Source organism: Cucurbita moschata, unplaced genomic scaffold, assembly GCF_002738365.1.
Source record: "Cucurbita moschata cultivar Rifu unplaced genomic scaffold, Cmos_1.0 Cmo_Scf00036, whole genome shotgun sequence".
NCBI lineage: Eukaryota > Viridiplantae > Streptophyta > Magnoliopsida > Cucurbitales > Cucurbitaceae > Cucurbita > Cucurbita moschata.
The window spans coordinates 1,890,059-1,904,511 of NW_019268552.1; the positions used below are offsets into that span (position 1 = coordinate 1,890,059).

The following is a 14,453-nucleotide window of genomic DNA, read 5'->3' on the forward strand; positions in this document are numbered from 1 at the left end:
GGTGGACATGAGAACTAGTTACAAAGAATACCTGAACTCTCCTATTTTAGTTGAACAAGAATTTTAAATTTTGTTTTGAAAGTTATTTGTTTATGGTCAAGGGCATAAAAAGTAACGTATAATATCTCGCCTTAAAATTTCGTACTTTATTTGTTGTTCTCGAAAAAAACATAGATGCTAATAAAATAAAGTAAATTAATTTACATATATTAAATTAAAATATAGCACATGACTTATTTTTTAATTATAAATAATTTATAGTAGCACCACATGGGAAAGAATAATTATAACATAAAGTTTAAAGTAATCAAATTTATACCTTAAAAAAGAATATAAAGGCATGTCTTCAAAATTAAATTCAAACATTTAAAACGCATACGTTATTGGAAAATGTCAAGTTAGAAAGGAACTCCCTTTTTATTATTATTACTGTTATTATTATTATTATTTATTATTATTATTATTATTATTATATGAACTCTGAAGTGTTCCTCCCTCTCTCTCCCCCTTTCCTTCTCCCTCTCCCTCGCTTTCTATTTTCGGTTCATTTCCTTTCCTCGTTAAATGCGTTATCTCTTCAAATTTTAAACATACATTTATCCTCTCAGCTCTTTCGATCACAATCCTCTCCCTCCACCTCTCACCGGAATGGCTCTATCTCGGATTTCCTTTGACTGATTCGGAGGCTCTGCCATTTTAGGTAATTTTCACGGTTTCTTCTTTACCACACTACTTGATTTCTTCTGGATCACCTACTACTCTTTCTGCATTTGTTTCTCTGTTATACTCTTTTTCTGTCTACTGTCCACTGATGTGAAAATCCTGCTTGGTTGCTTAGAAGATGAATATCAGCGTTGCCTTAAGCTGTAGACGGTTTTCATTTTGTTCGGTTTTTTTATTCCAGGCATGATAATTTCAAGTTTATACAAGTTCTTTGTAGTTTAGTGCACTAGCGTTCGATGTTCTTCAATTACTAGCTGAAAACGAGGACTGCGGTTCCTGAAATCCGGTTCCTGAAATCCGGTTCCTGGAATCGTTGTTCGTCAATCATCTCTCCCTGATCTTTCTTTCTCCCTTTTCTTTCCTTCCGTTTTCCTCCCTACCTTGCAATCTTAAGCTCAGCTGCTCTCATCTTTTATCTCAACATTTAATTGAATCGCAGCAGGTACTAATTCGTCGGGAAGTATTTTCCATGTTTTAGCTCTCCGTGTAGTGTAGCATAAAATGCTTTCAGATTTGTTTGGGGTGATCCAGTGCCTAAAGGAAAAGATCGCAGCAAACGAATCGAGGAAGCATTATTGTATACTAACCTGGGGATTTGAGTAATACGGTCTCCACAGTACCATGAATATTGAGAGACTTTGTGATTTGATTTACACTTGTTTATCTTTCCGCTGAAATTTTTCGAGATCTTCGCCAACTTTTTTAAGAATTTCAATTTGGTTCCCCATACTGCACTGTTTATTATTTTTCTATTCTAAGCGCAGGTTGGTTTTTGTACGGTCTGCTTCTTTTATGGCGTTGGATTTTGTGCTCGCCTACCCCAATGACCTTATGGGTCATGCCTTTTTAACTGGAAACTGACTATCATTACTCCTGACACTCAATAAAATCACAACATAAATGATCTTTGTTTGTCCAACAATTTATCGAAATAGTTAATTTGCAATTGCAAAATAATTTCCATGAAAGACTTTAAAGATAGTTATAAATTGTTTTTCGCACCAAACAATAAATGTTTTAAATTATTGATAATGATGGCACATGTATTGTAATGGTTTTGAAGTGTTTGCACTCAAAATAAAATGTGTGCTTGTGCCTTGTAGTGATAGAATCATGTGCTGCTTATCTTTGCCCTTATTTTTTAATTAATGTTGCCTGATTCCTGGAAAATTTTGTTCCTTTTATGTTTAGTTATTCTGAAGTAGTGGTTTTGCACATATTTTTGTCGGTTGGTTAACACAAACCGTGTTGTCAGCTGTTAGTGTGTTCTGTGGTTGATGCACTTTGAGCGAGGAGAGGCACTTGAGAGGAACCGGAGGTTGAATTGTGCAGCCAAACGGGCTAACGTTTGAGATATCAATGATGTCCCCGGAGGAAGAAGAGGTTTGGACCCATCGAAGGCCTTCATCTCCATCGTGTGATATTCTCAGCGGCAACAGAAACAGTGTAATACTCGGCGCCAAGTCTTCTTCAACGTTGTCTTCCACTCTCGCAGGTAACAGTAACTGTTGACTTGAAAGTTAAAACACACCCCTTTACCTTATTTTCAATTTCTTTCTTGTTCTCTTGCCATAATACTAGGGACCAGGGAGGTGGGGGTGGGAGTTAAGCTTTAGCCTAAGGAAAAGACCTTACCGACTGACTGATTACGTATCCACGTTGAGAATTTATTGCAGTAGGAAGGGTAGGTGGTTTGAAGTAAGAATAGTCTGATAGTCTGAAGTTGGCCCAGGTTTGATTTTGAATTTCCGTCCCCATGGTATTTTGTTCCCACTTTATTTTAAAATTTGAAACTCCGAAACTGTGAGAAGGGAATTCTCCATAATTCACACCAAACCAAGTTACCTTTCGTGTGGGAGGGAGGAGGAGTGTGTATATGAACCTTTCTTGGAATTCGGAACAGCGACCTTTCTGTTCTTTCATCCCTACCAATGTGCAGTCCTCAACAACTTTCCTGTAAAGAGAGCATCTTATCATTTGCCTGATTGATGCAAACCCGTGACGACTTTGAACTTTGTGAATCAATAGGCATTTCCTTTTTCATTTGGGGAATTTTGCCATTTTGTTCGTTTAGGAATTCAAATTATTGTGAATAGTTTCAATTTTATAAGAATTTGATTTGAGAGGTTAAGTTCCATTCAAAATAGTTTAATATAATTTTAAATGATGGTAATCTTCTGATAGAGGTTGTATTGATGGAATGGGTCGTTTTCCTGGATAACAAAGTTATGCCAAAAGAACCATCTAGGGCAGGGAACCATACCTTCTGCCCCACGATTTGACAGGAATTCAAAATTTTGAGTTATAATCTGTTGCTATCCTCGTGAACATTTGTCCTCTATCCCTTATATTCCCAATAGCTACCCAGCATTCTTTATCTTTAAAAGAAAATTGCAATTCCAAAGAAAACTGAACCAAGCTGGCCCAATATCTTTTAATAAAATTATAGCCAATATCATTTGTTCGTTTCTGAGAGATGAAACGTCACATCAATAGATTTTGGAATATTAAATCAGAATTGAGATTATTAGAACTTTTTTCTAGATAAAATAATATGAGATTTGAACTTCTAATTATGTTTAGAAACTTATGAATTAGCCATATAAAGTTTCAGCTAGTAAATTCTATTTTAAAAGGTGTCCAACAAATCTAATGTGTAGTCAGTTAGCTCATATGGTTATTCATCATTTGGTTTATCGCATTTTCAGAGAGTACTTATTTTCTTATTTCTTTGGCTTTCAAGTCGTCTTGATTGATACATGATGTGCTATGACAGATATGGAGCAGAGGATCAATTTACTTGCTATGAAAAATGCTGAAGAGGACGATGTTGGGAACACATTTGCTGAACGTGCAGAATATTACTTCAACAAACGCCCTCAACTGCTAGCGCTTCTCCAGGAACTGTACACTGCTTACACCACCTTATCCGATCGCTACATCCAAACCATCGCCAAACATCACAAAAGACAGTCTTCTGTTACTTCAACCCTAGAATCTTTTGATGGCGCCGAAGATTCAGGGATCAGTCAGATGGAGTCTGATGCGGAGAGCTCCCTGTCCTACCAGCAAGTGTCTGTAATACCCGTTAAAAATAGTGCTATGGTAAACAACGATGCTTTACTCGCTGAGCTTGTCATCAAGAATGTGGAGTACGACATTATTACAAATGAGGTAAGCATCCTGGAGAAGCAATGCTGTGATTCGTCTAGGAAGACAGAGCTTCAGAAGAGTTTGCTTGAGGTCTTGGAGTCTGAGAGGCTCATATTACTGAATGAAAATGCAAGATTAGGGTATAGGGTGGCTTCCTTGATGGAGGAAAACAAGGGGTTGGTAGCAGAGTCCGTTTTCACGAAACGGAAGGCAAGTGAGATGGCACGATGTATGCTGAAGCTGCGGGATGATCAAAGGGTTTACCTGCTTAACCAGAAAATTGAAGGCCTTCAGGCTCAGATCTATGGGCTGGAGAAAAGGAATAAAGAGTACTATGATCAGCTTGTGAAGACAGATAAAGCAATGGAAGAGAGTAGATGCAGCAGTAAGCACAAAGACCACAATGGGAAGGAAGTAACCTTGGAGGCATGCTTTCAAATTGGAAAACTTAAATCCAGGAGGGATTCTGGTGTCAACAACAACAGTTTAAGTGACAAAAGAAGTAACAGCCGGAGGAAGACTTACAGATGGTGGGCAAAGGTGAAGAGCATGGACATGTTTTTATGCGGTCACAGCACCAATCCTAAATAATTCCTTTTGATCTATTTACTTAGTTATAGCAGTATTAAGATTGCCAGTCCCGTATAAATAACTTGGTGAAGGTATCTTTATTAGCATCGCATCGGTGACATTGGATGGACAATGAACCCTAGTATTAAAAAGCTGTATGAAATTCTCTCCAAAAAAAGAAGAAAAAAAAAAGGAGAAAGCATTATGATGAAATAGTTGGAAGTTCACTCACCTTCTAACACCAACTTTGATCTGTTTTTAGTTGAAATGTAATTAGAGGAACCTGAGTCTATGACAACAATGGTGGCATCCTGCCAGACATATTCAATTCACAGTTTCATAATGCACGATAAAACCAAGCCAATTATGCAGAATTGGACAAAGTATCAAACTTTTCAGTTCACACTTTGAACCAAGCCAATTATTACACCCTTCTTACACTTTAAAGCTCGGGCGTTTGTTTATAATAAAGTTCACTTGTGCATTAAGAAACATGCCAATTATTGTAATCAACAAAACTAGACATTAAATGCTGAATAGCAAGCACACAATATTAAATACCCTATGAACTAACTTTAGACAGTATAGTATAGAGATAAAAGACTATCCCAGCTTAGGACCTGTTTGGTTTCCAAGTACTTAAAAAAGATTGGCATTTAATACTTAGAAAGAAGTCATGTCAAATAGGCTCTTAGGCTCTTAGTCCTGGAAAGACATTTGGAAAATGCCCAATCCCAGAGGTTCCTATTTACTGTAACTCAAGGGACGATTTCAATGGCAAAAGCCTGATCAATCACTTTCAAAACCTACTCCATCGGTTGAAAGAACGATATTATAGAGAAAGCAAGTAATGGAAGATGTATAAAGTTTTCCTACATTGAGATTGCCACAAGAGAGAAACATTCCAAGCAGAAAAATCAGCAAGTGCAGAGTTCGGGAGAGCGGCCAAAATGTGTATTTATTTGCTTAATCTGCATCCAAAGAAATGAAATGTGTTCGCTTACTTGAAAAATAAGTTTGGCAGAGAAGTTTCTGATTTGAAAATTTTGAACACTATAAACATGGACTCGAACCCTTTGGCTGCTATACTAATTCATGCCCAGTAGCAATCCTATTTATAAGCAAACTTCAGAATCCCAAATCAAAATTTCCCTCTTCCTGTTCATGTTAGGAATCACTTTCTCCATGTGAGTGCATGCCCTAAGAATAATGACTGTGAGATAGCGAAATTGCGTGATTTTTCCTCCAACATGAAAATGATTAGGAATTATCTCAAACCTGAAAAGTCTTAAAATTATTAATCTCTAGACAAATTCTTTTTAAGCTCGAAGACCACAGTGGCAGGGTAGGAACGAGGAGGACACTATAAAATAACCCATTGGGGAACAATTACTCTACAATCCAATGCACTTGGCCGCTTATATTTCCTGGGATCAAAAGCATTCTCATGCAGAATTATACGAATTCCCAATCAAATTTTCATGAAACTCCAGACTGCATCGAATTTCTATGTAGTTAACCTAATTAAGATTTCAACAACAATCTGAGTCAGAAATTTGAAACCTGGAAACAACCTGAAGGAATGACTGAATCTCGAACTGTTGTCATCAATTATTCTTATTCCTTGATTCACATCTCAGATTTTATTGTGTTCTCACAGCATTGAGCTTCTCCTGAAGTTTAGCAACTCGCGCCTATTGAAGAAATGGTGTGCAAATATTAAATGAATATTGAACGGGCATTCTAGCAGCACTGGGCAAAAACTGAATTCAATCATATTTTGTAAAATGACGAGAATACATATTCAAAAGGGTATGCTTGAAAGAGTTAAGTGAGAAAATTAGATGGCAAACACTTCAATCAAGTGGTTTGTCATTAAGTTTGAAGTAGTTCTGAAATATAGGTTTGTCATCAACGAGAACAACATTTTGAAAATGTTTTTTTTAACTTAAAAAAATAAAGAATTTCTCCCTCAAAAACAGAAAAATTAGCGATAAAAATTCTTCTAGCCAATTCCAACCAACATTTCAATGGAAACCATTTTGCATTTGTTTCCCAGTGCTACCTCCAAAACAAAAACTAGAAAAAAAAGAAGAAGAAGAAGAATAAGGCAAAATTCCTGAAAATTGATGGATTGAAGCGGTTGCTCTTTTGTCCTAGAAATGAAATTGCCCATAGTCTCCTCATATTAAGATAAGTGAATCAATACCTTGAATGACTTTGAACGGCGAATTGAAGGTTCAATTTCTAAAGCTGTTGAATATGACATCTCAGCCGAATCAAAATGGTCCATAGATAAGAATACGTCACCTTGACAAATGTAAGCCTGAAAATTGAAAATTAGGAAACATGTCTAGGGAACATTACGATAATTTACTCCAGGGCTAGACTCCTTTTTTCCCATATCTTACCGGTTAAAGAACAAGAATTTGTAATGATCTTCGAAGGGTTGCTTGTTTATTAGTTGGGTGAGGGTTCGAAGGACCTCTAAATTACAGTTTAGCATCATCCTTCTTTTGAATTTTAAACATAGTTCTTTTCTTTACATCCATCCATGTGTGTCCTGGCAAATTTTAAACTAAAATCGAGTGGTATTCATTTTTAATCCTAACATAAAGATTCATGCATCACAAAGACTCAAGCCCAACAAAAAGTTGATACCCGAATTTACAATTATAGATGATGTTCACGTCCAAAGTTTTTCTTTTGCTCTTGACACCTAGAGCTTGGCACTATACAAATCTGCTTAAGAACATTTGAAGTGGAAGAAATCGGAACTCTATTTATCGTAGATCTTGTCAATAATTTGAGGTACTACTACCTGGTCTCCAGATTGGCAGTTTCAAACATTTTCTCCCTTCGTCGTTGAAGTGTAACGGCCTAGTTAATTTTTTAGATGGAATGTAATGCACATGGAGATTAACTAAAATACTTCTCACCTCGGGATATCGAGGAGCTACTCTTAGAGCCTCATTTGCATCTTCAAGGGCACCAGCATGATTCCCCAGAGCCAATCTTACGATGGACCTGAAAATTTAATAGTCTGTGTAACTAAATTTTTTGGATACAGCTGCTTTAGTAAAGACATAGATAAAGAAAAAAAAAAGTAAACAAATGCTAGAGAGACGCAGGATAAAATCGACAGCATAGAGCATTTGGGAAGAACTTCGGGACTTAAAATTGAATGAGTACTAACAATTATCGTAAACTCAACGATTGTTACCAAATTTACTATTGGAAGGAAATATAGTCGACGATTTGTATACAATAAGATACAACGTGGAACTAGAAGTAGAACACCTGTCCTTGAATATTATATGGATACCTCCACATGGTTTTAATTCTATCGCCTGCAACAAATTGAATCAAGGCATCATACACAATGTATTATTCTGAACAAAGTTCCAAGAACGAAGAGTGGAAAATTACTAATCAACGAGATCACACAGCAAAAGGCGGAACAGTTGACCTTCGAAAGAAGTAGGTCAGCCTGAGAGAAATTCCCGTCCTCCACCTCACATTCGGCTCTCTTCCTCAGAGCAAGAGCCTCCAAACTCTTAGAGACGCCAAGAGAATCAGAAACTCCACCAGACAATTGCATGATGACCTCGGCAGCACGAGCAGGCGTGGCGCAATGGCCGACGACGAATCCATCGGGCAAAACAGCGACGTTAGGGCCAGCGCCGCACTTCCCCAAGCAACCAGAGGGATTGACGGTAATAGTGGGAGGTGCGAGGGCGCTGAGAGTTTCGAGTGTCTGAAAGGAACCTTGACGTCGGCAAGTGCGATTGGTGCAAACCCGAATCTCCTGGTTCTGAGCACGAATAGGGGTAAGGGAAATGGAAGTAGAAGAGAAGGAAGTACGGTTAGGTGGGAATCGGAGAGGGATGCAGAGGAGACACAGCGTTGCCGTCATTCCCGCGTTCTATCCTTCGCTTTTGGCTTTCTTCGCTTTTATTACAGAACGTGGAGACGGGCGACCGGGAAGCAACCGGCAGCGCGCGCAACCTCGCCTCTATTAATTAATTTCATTGGTTTTAATTAATTTCTTTAAATTGAATACACAGATATGAATATTTTATCACAACTCTTTTCAGTTAAATAACATCAAATGAAATCTCCCCCCAAACAGACCCCTTCTGAATCAGCGCGCCATTGGTGGTGGATACAACTTTAAGATAAGGATTTGAGAAGAAACATCCAAGCACAATGATGGCCCTGCAAGAATCTCCGCGGAGAAGCTAGCTACGCAACTCTCGGATTCAAAGGATGCTTGGAAGATGTAAAGGTACGGCAGACATGGAACAAACACACAAACTAACGTAACGTTCCTCCTCATCATAAAGAGAACGGGTGGTTTAGAGATATTATGATAAAATTTAAGAATGATGGATCGAATTCATAAAAACTTGTCTCAACCAATTCTAGTAGTAACAAGTATAAAACGCCACAAAAACACTCCTTTCCCAAAGGGATTTCTCTAAGAACAACGATTTTCTTCTGCGGGAGCTTCAAAAGTCTCCCCATCAACAAGATCTGGAACCTCATCGTCATCCTCTTCTACATTCTTTGCATCAACATCAACACCTGCTCCAGGTACTTGCTGTTTGAACTGCTCAGCTAATTTTCGCAAGTTGTCCAAATTATCTGGCCCTGAGGGTAGTAGTCATAACAGAAACATTATTTACAAGTTCAAACCGATGGAGCTCTAGCAATAAGAAGAAGAAAAAAAAAACAACACTCGAGAGATAAATTACCCAATTGATTGATGATACCAGGCAAGATGTCCTGCAATTCTGTAGTTGGGAAACGCACAAATTATTAGATAAAAAGACAATCGGAGGACCATTTCAACCAAGAAAAATTGAGCACCATCAAATGCATGACAGACAATTAACGTCAGCACAAGTAGACAACAAGATCTATTGTACAAACCAAATGATTTTTAAGAGTAAGACATCATACTTTGAAGGCTGGTAAGAAGATGCAGCCTTAATGGAATAGATACCATGAAAACTAATCAAATGCAATTAAAACTGATTGATCTGACAACGGTCGAAGAAAATTCTTTTCCTGTAGCCCTGATCCAATTGCCCAAAACAAGAAACCATTCTTTCGAAGAAGTACTAGTATTCCCCACAAAATGCCTCAAATGGTTTGTCCGGTATGTCAATTTATGTTAAAGCAATGGAAAAAATAAAATTGTGTTATTAGATTTACAGCATAGTTTAGCAGAGATACGTACTCTTTATTTGAGGAGAACCACTAACAACCCAGGTGTTTGCAGCAATAGATGCTTGAACTGGACAGGAAATAAGTTAAAAAATAATGTTACGAGTCATCCAAGAATGTGAAGCAATAAGATGGAAGTAAAATAAATTGACAAATAAAATTTACCCTTCGGGTTGTTGAATTGGATAACCACATCGTCCTTGAAAATGTTGACCTCCTCAATGGCAGGAATGGCATTCACCCCAATTCTCTTTAGGGTGCTCTGGAGCCTTTTGTCATCAGTTGTGGTGGTCTTATGAACTGCCTTCTTCTTTCTATTATCAAGGGCATTTGTTTGAAAATAAAAAACCAACCAATGGAATAACAAGGTCACGTCTTTAGGTAATTTCATTGAAGAAATAACAGAAAGACTACGACAATTGAAATTATACTCTTTTTTTTTTTTTTTTTTTTCTTGACAAATACAAGACAGTGGGATGTGAATGACACGGAAAGACTTATCAAGTGCAAATTACCATAATTTAACCAAGATGTTGTAATTATTGCATCACCTTCTGGAGGTCTTAAAAAGACTTCAGTTTAAAAAATCATCAGGTCAGACAAATAAGGTCAGAGCAAAACAACGAGCTAGACGTTTCAACAGTGGCATAAATTATGGATTAGCTGAGATTCCTATTAATTTCCTCAATTTTAATTTGTATTTGAAAAAAATAAATTTAAATTAATATGAATATATTAAACTTCAAGAGAGCTTAAATTCTTACCACAGTGCAAAATTGAAATTTGGGATGGTTATAATGATCCATTTAATTTTTAGGCAAAGAATCCAGGTACATATGATATATAAAAGGTTGGTTAACAATTTCAGGCAGTTCATTATCCTCACAATGAAGGTCAGAAATCCAAACTTCAACCACATCACCTTATGTGCTGAACAATGGAATGGGAAAAATAAAATATTACAGAATTACCTTCTCACGGTACCCTTTCCACCGGTGCGAACTGCACTGGCAATCTTCCTAAGCCTCTCCTGATCCATCTGCATGACATCAAAACAGAATTAGACTAGGCCAATATAAGTAAGTCAGAGAGACGCACAAGGGCGAGTTCGGGTATAACAAGAACTGAATATTTCAAACAATACTTATATAATATAAGTAAAATCCAAGAGCTACGAGCACGATCAGATAGCCACCAAAGCGGGAGAAACACCCAGTTAATATTTTATAGACAATTTTTTTTCTTCAATCACTATCAGTTACTAAAAGATGAAAATCGAAGAAGGATAGGCACCAACAAAATAACCAAAATGAGATTCAAACAGCATAAATCTTTTTAAGAGTGCTGAGTAATGACCCTGCCCTGAGCAGACACACATCCTTTAATCAAAGAAATATACCCAAAACGAAATGCAGCAATCAAAATGTCGTTAAGTTCCATTAGAATTCCTAATTATATAAGAATGAGGTAAAAACGAACGTACACTATTGACTTAATTTCGGTTAAGAAATGGGACCTAAATGCAGAACAAGAACAAAATCTTGCAGGAGAAGAGGACGATAAAAAACGATAGGAAAACCGTAGCGTGCTAGAAGGTAGAGAACTGGGATTAACGAATCTATAACAACTTCGTCTGAACTTACAAGCCCAACTATGAGTGAAGATTGAAAAGGTCCCGACAATAGAATCTAAGAACCAAGCGGAAGAAGAGATTAAAGAAGAAATAGAGAGATGAAGGGCGAAGAGGACGGATGGAATTACCTTTGGGCTAGGGTTTTGGAGATGGGGGATTACACAGAGGGTGGCGGAAGAAGGGCAGACTCCCGGACGGCGCTAACAGATGGTTTAGCCCTTTCCCTCCATATAATAATAAGAGGTTGCTAAAGCTACGAACCGATCCACGAAAAACAAAAATTCATCTTGATCCGACGGTCGATATATGATTTCAAATACAGACGTGGCTGATTCTAATTGGTACAGCTTGGTTATTTGATTTACGTTCTCCCAGAATGAAGCAACGCATTTGCCAAATTAAATAAATAAAGAATCCCAATGGGCCGAAATGGGCTAAAATTAGATCGAGTTAAGTTATGTTGGGCCTACCTTAAAATAATGTTGGCCCAATATGGCTTCAAAAAAAAAAAAAAAATTCCAGGTAACTCTGCTTAATTTTGAACATAATTGAGGCAATTTGAAGCTTGTCATCGAGTTGAAAGCACTCGAATAACTTAAGAGCAATTGGGCTAATTAACCACGATTAAAAGTCGGCCAATGTTTTCTCAATTAGGTATAATAGTAGTTTGAAAATAATGAAGTATAGTTTGGGTTGAAACTGTCTTTAAAAAATGGCTTCTAAGAACAACTTCCAAGCAATTACAAACTTTATATGTTAGAGATCGTGTCAAAATTTTCGTTAGGACTGAGATTCTGATATTAGCTTACATACCATAATGAAAAATGGGTATAAAGTATAAGTTCAGAGGCTAAAAGATTGAAATTTTAGAAGCTCATAAGCTGAAATTGATGAACACAAGTTCAAAAATGGAAAATGAATTAAGAGAAATCCCATATTCCTTTACAGCATTTCCCTCTCCCCTAACTTTAACACTATTATAATGATTTTTGTGGCAGTCAAGAATTATAATTCAATCCATGCTAAATTATTTGGTTCCTGAATTGTTGGAATAATCCATAACCATTCTTTTCTACAAAATACTAAACTAACAACCAAAGATTAAGCCGTACCAACATTTTTTTCTGTGGTAATGGCTCCATGAGTCTATATTAGATCAAATACCATGAAAACTAGAAATCTAAGGCATAGTGTTGAACCTGTTGCTTAGTGGAGCATGATGAGCATCGTCTCAAGAAATCACTGGAATCTCAGTAGTTCCATTATGACCAATGCCTGCAACAAACAACTACGATATGAGCGTTAAGGCAAATTAAAATTCACTGATTAAGATTACGAGTAAAGCAGTTGTCCTCGGCAAAATTCACTGATTAATTTGAACCTACATAACGATTAGTATACCATCAAATGTACCAATATCTGCCATTCCCTTTTTTGAAGACTATGCAAAAAAAAAAAAAAAAAAAAAAAAGTANTAATTTACATGAACAATTTTTCAAACATAGAAATATGATATGCTAATTGCACAAATCACTGCGGTGCAGTTTGCAGTCCAGTTATCCACACAGGTAAAACTGGCAGCTGTTCTCCCAGAAAGGGATTAGAACCCCAAGAGTGAGAATAGTAGGAAGGATCTGGGGGAAGTAGATATCAGATCAGGCACCCAGTGAAGAGTATTACTGCTAATCTGACTTCAAATAACAGCACAAGTAACTATGATCTTGGTTTGATTTTGTTGGATTAGAGCCCTTTTTTTTTTTTTTTTTTTTTGTTGTTACTTTTGAGCTCACTCTTTTTGTTGAACTTTTTTTGTATGCCCTTGCGTTCATTTCATTCTTTTTCAATGAAAGTTCGGTTTCTTACCAATATACTTATATATTACCTTGTCTAACTCAGCATATCATGTCGAGCAGGTAACTAACTTATGCCTACGCACTCCTTCCCATAGTTCATAGGCATGTTTCTCTCCAAAAGAGAGAGAGAGAGAGAGAGAGAGAGATTAGTAAGACATGTAAGAGTTGCTGACCTCCATCACTTGAGGCTGCATTAAAAATCACAGGACTAATGCTACTGGGGCACACTACTGATGAATCTAGAAGGTGAGATAATAGACGAACTTCTGCAGATAAATATGGGGACTTCAAGGGTGTTTGGTAAAGGATCCACTTAGGGCCACTCTATGGCAGTTGCAGAGGATATTTGACATATTACCTTATATGCTAGTTACTAACAAGGCAAAGAGCTCCTTTGTAGTCCGGGGTTCTATCTGTGCCTCCACCATTATTACTTTACAGCTATGATTCACAGATGATTATCACAATTTTACCTTGTTCTACAAACTAACAATTTGGTGACCACCTAAGGAACTATGCAACAAATTCATTCCTACGCATATTTATTCAAGGGATTCTTAAAAGAGGTAAAGCAGAGTAGAAAGAAAAGAAGGAAGAGACTTCCCTAACTAAATTTAGACTTTCTCCGAGTATAAGGGACATTGGACAAACATTCCTTTCGTTAGAAACCAACGCCTAACCTAATTCGTACGATCTTAACCTAATATGTTTGAAGATATTGCGAAATCTAACTGGGAATCCTGACTAAAATATCCATCAAATTCAGGCGCGAAATACAAATTGCATCTATGGAGTTGCGAGGACGAATGCAGAGACAAATTAAAGCAGACTAGCGAGAGCAGTGACCTGATTATTTACAATAACGATCCGCCTTCTTTTTAACACGGTCATCAAGAGCTTCCTCCACAGACTTGAACTTGGTATCGGCGTTGTTAGGGTCGTAACCGAACCTCCTGGTCTCCACCGGGAAGAGCTCCTCATACTTCATACGCTTGGCCGCATCAATAGTATACACCACTCCCTCTTCACCCTCTACACCGTCAGCCGACGACAAAATCTCGGCCTCGTCCGTGGGGTTCTCCTCGCTTTTACTTTTGTCTTTCTTCTCCTTCTTCTTCTTCTTCTTCTTGTCAATATCCTTACTGCGGGAGGCTAAGACTCCTCCCTTGAAGGTGAGCCTACCTCCTTTGGCCCCTGAATATGGATCCGACATCGTAGCAGACTTTCCGGTTGCTAGATGCTCGCAGAGATGCCAATGAGATCCATGTTTGGGTAATCTTCTGCTCATC

At 37.5% G+C, this 14,453-nt stretch overlaps 4 protein-coding genes across 10 annotated transcripts; 1 reads left to right on the forward strand and 3 right to left on the reverse strand.

The window, feature by feature from the left end:
* The first annotated feature begins 488 nt into the window (after positions 1-488).
* On the forward strand, positions 489-4,684 carry LOC111431488 (kinase-interacting family protein-like). Of its 2 annotated transcripts, XM_023068138.1 has the most exons (3): positions 489-700; positions 1,979-2,218; positions 3,500-4,674. In XM_023068138.1, the coding sequence occupies exons 2-3, from the start codon at positions 2,083-2,085 to the stop codon at positions 4,465-4,467; spliced, it is 1,104 nt and encodes a 367-aa protein (XP_022923906.1). In that variant the 5' UTR covers positions 489-700; positions 1,979-2,082; the 3' UTR covers positions 4,468-4,674. The 2 variants fall into 2 exon arrangements, with proteins under 2 accessions (XP_022923906.1, XP_022923907.1); XM_023068139.1 differs by lacking the exon at positions 489-700 and having other exon boundaries at positions 2,051-2,218; positions 3,500-4,684.
* Positions 3,825-8,662, reverse strand: LOC111431489 (small glutamine-rich tetratricopeptide repeat-containing protein beta). Of its 4 annotated transcripts, XR_002708509.1 has the most exons (7): positions 7,916-8,461; positions 7,747-7,796; positions 7,386-7,473; positions 6,656-6,772; positions 6,021-6,140; positions 4,679-4,757; positions 3,825-4,185 (listed from the first exon to the last, which is right to left on the reverse strand). XR_002708509.1 is itself a non-coding variant. In XM_023068140.1 (5 exons), exons 1-5 carry the CDS (start codon positions 8,360-8,362, stop codon positions 6,090-6,092), a joined length of 753 nt encoding a protein of 250 aa, XP_022923908.1. In that variant the 5' UTR covers positions 8,363-8,461; the 3' UTR covers positions 5,836-6,089. The 4 variants fall into 4 exon arrangements, 2 of the variants coding, with proteins under 2 accessions (XP_022923908.1, XP_022923909.1); XR_002708510.1 differs by lacking the exon at positions 4,679-4,757; XM_023068140.1 differs by lacking the exons at positions 3,825-4,185; positions 4,679-4,757 and having other exon boundaries at positions 5,836-6,140.
* Positions 8,663-8,764: 102 nt separating this feature from the next.
* LOC111431490 (nascent polypeptide-associated complex subunit beta-like) lies at positions 8,765-11,553 on the reverse strand. Its single transcript, XM_023068142.1, has 6 exons — positions 11,440-11,553; positions 10,650-10,717; positions 9,844-9,992; positions 9,692-9,748; positions 9,204-9,242; positions 8,765-9,099 (listed from the first exon to the last, which is right to left on the reverse strand). Exons 2-6 carry the CDS (start codon positions 10,715-10,717, stop codon positions 8,927-8,929), a joined length of 486 nt encoding a protein of 161 aa, XP_022923910.1. The 5' UTR covers positions 11,440-11,553; the 3' UTR covers positions 8,765-8,926.
* A 616-nt stretch (positions 11,554-12,169) lies between these two features.
* On the reverse strand, positions 12,170-14,446 carry LOC111431590. Of its 3 annotated transcripts, XR_002708527.1 has the most exons (3): positions 14,011-14,445; positions 13,194-13,278; positions 12,170-12,586 (listed from the first exon to the last, which is right to left on the reverse strand). XR_002708527.1 is itself a non-coding variant. In XM_023068275.1 (2 exons), exon 1 carries the CDS (start codon positions 14,375-14,377, stop codon positions 14,015-14,017), a length of 363 nt encoding a protein of 120 aa, XP_022924043.1. In that variant the 5' UTR covers positions 14,378-14,446; the 3' UTR covers positions 12,213-12,586; positions 14,011-14,014. The 3 variants fall into 3 exon arrangements, 1 of the variants encoding a protein (XP_022924043.1); XM_023068275.1 differs by lacking the exon at positions 13,194-13,278 and having other exon boundaries at positions 12,213-12,586; positions 14,011-14,446; XR_002708526.1 differs by lacking the exons at positions 12,170-12,586; positions 13,194-13,278 and adding an exon at positions 13,679-13,772 and having other exon boundaries at positions 13,845-14,444.
* Between the last annotated feature and the right edge of the window lie 7 nt (positions 14,447-14,453).

What these genes read in the sequence shown, in the direction of transcription:
- LOC111431488 (XM_023068138.1), top strand. Translation starts at nt 2,083, where the DNA reads ATGATGTCCCCGGAGGAAGAAGAGGTTTGGACCCATCGAAGGCCTTCA. An exon ending in GTTGTCTTCCACTCTCGCAG is followed by an intron (nt 2,219 to 3,499) that starts GTAACAGTAACT and finishes GTGCTATGACAG; the next exon opens with ATATGGAGCAGAGGATCAAT.
- LOC111431490 (XM_023068142.1), bottom strand. Translation starts at nt 10,717, where the DNA reads ATGGATCAGGAGAGGCTTAGGAAGATTGCCAGTGCAGTTCGCACCGGT. An exon ending in TGGTTCTCCTCAAATAAAGA is followed by an intron (nt 9,243 to 9,691) that starts GTACGTATCTCT and finishes TCCCAACTACAG; the next exon opens with AATTGCAGGACATCTTGCCT. An exon ending in TGGTATCATCAATCAATTGG is followed by an intron (nt 9,100 to 9,203) that starts GTAATTTATCTC and finishes TACTACCCTCAG; the next exon opens with GGCCAGATAATTTGGACAAC.
- LOC111431590 (XM_023068275.1), bottom strand. Translation starts at nt 14,377, where the DNA reads ATGTCGGATCCATATTCAGGGGCCAAAGGAGGTAGGCTCACCTTCAAG.
- LOC111431489 (XM_023068140.1), bottom strand. Translation starts at nt 8,362, where the DNA reads ATGACGGCAACGCTGTGTCTCCTCTGCATCCCTCTCCGATTCCCACCT. An exon ending in TAGCTCCTCGATATCCCGAG is followed by an intron (nt 6,773 to 7,385) that starts GTGAGAAGTATT and finishes TTCAATTTTCAG; the next exon opens with GCTTACATTTGTCAAGGTGA. An exon ending in GCCGTTCAAAGTCATTCAAG is followed by an intron (nt 6,141 to 6,655) that starts GTATTGATTCAC and finishes TTTCTTCAATAG; the next exon opens with GCGCGAGTTGCTAAACTTCA.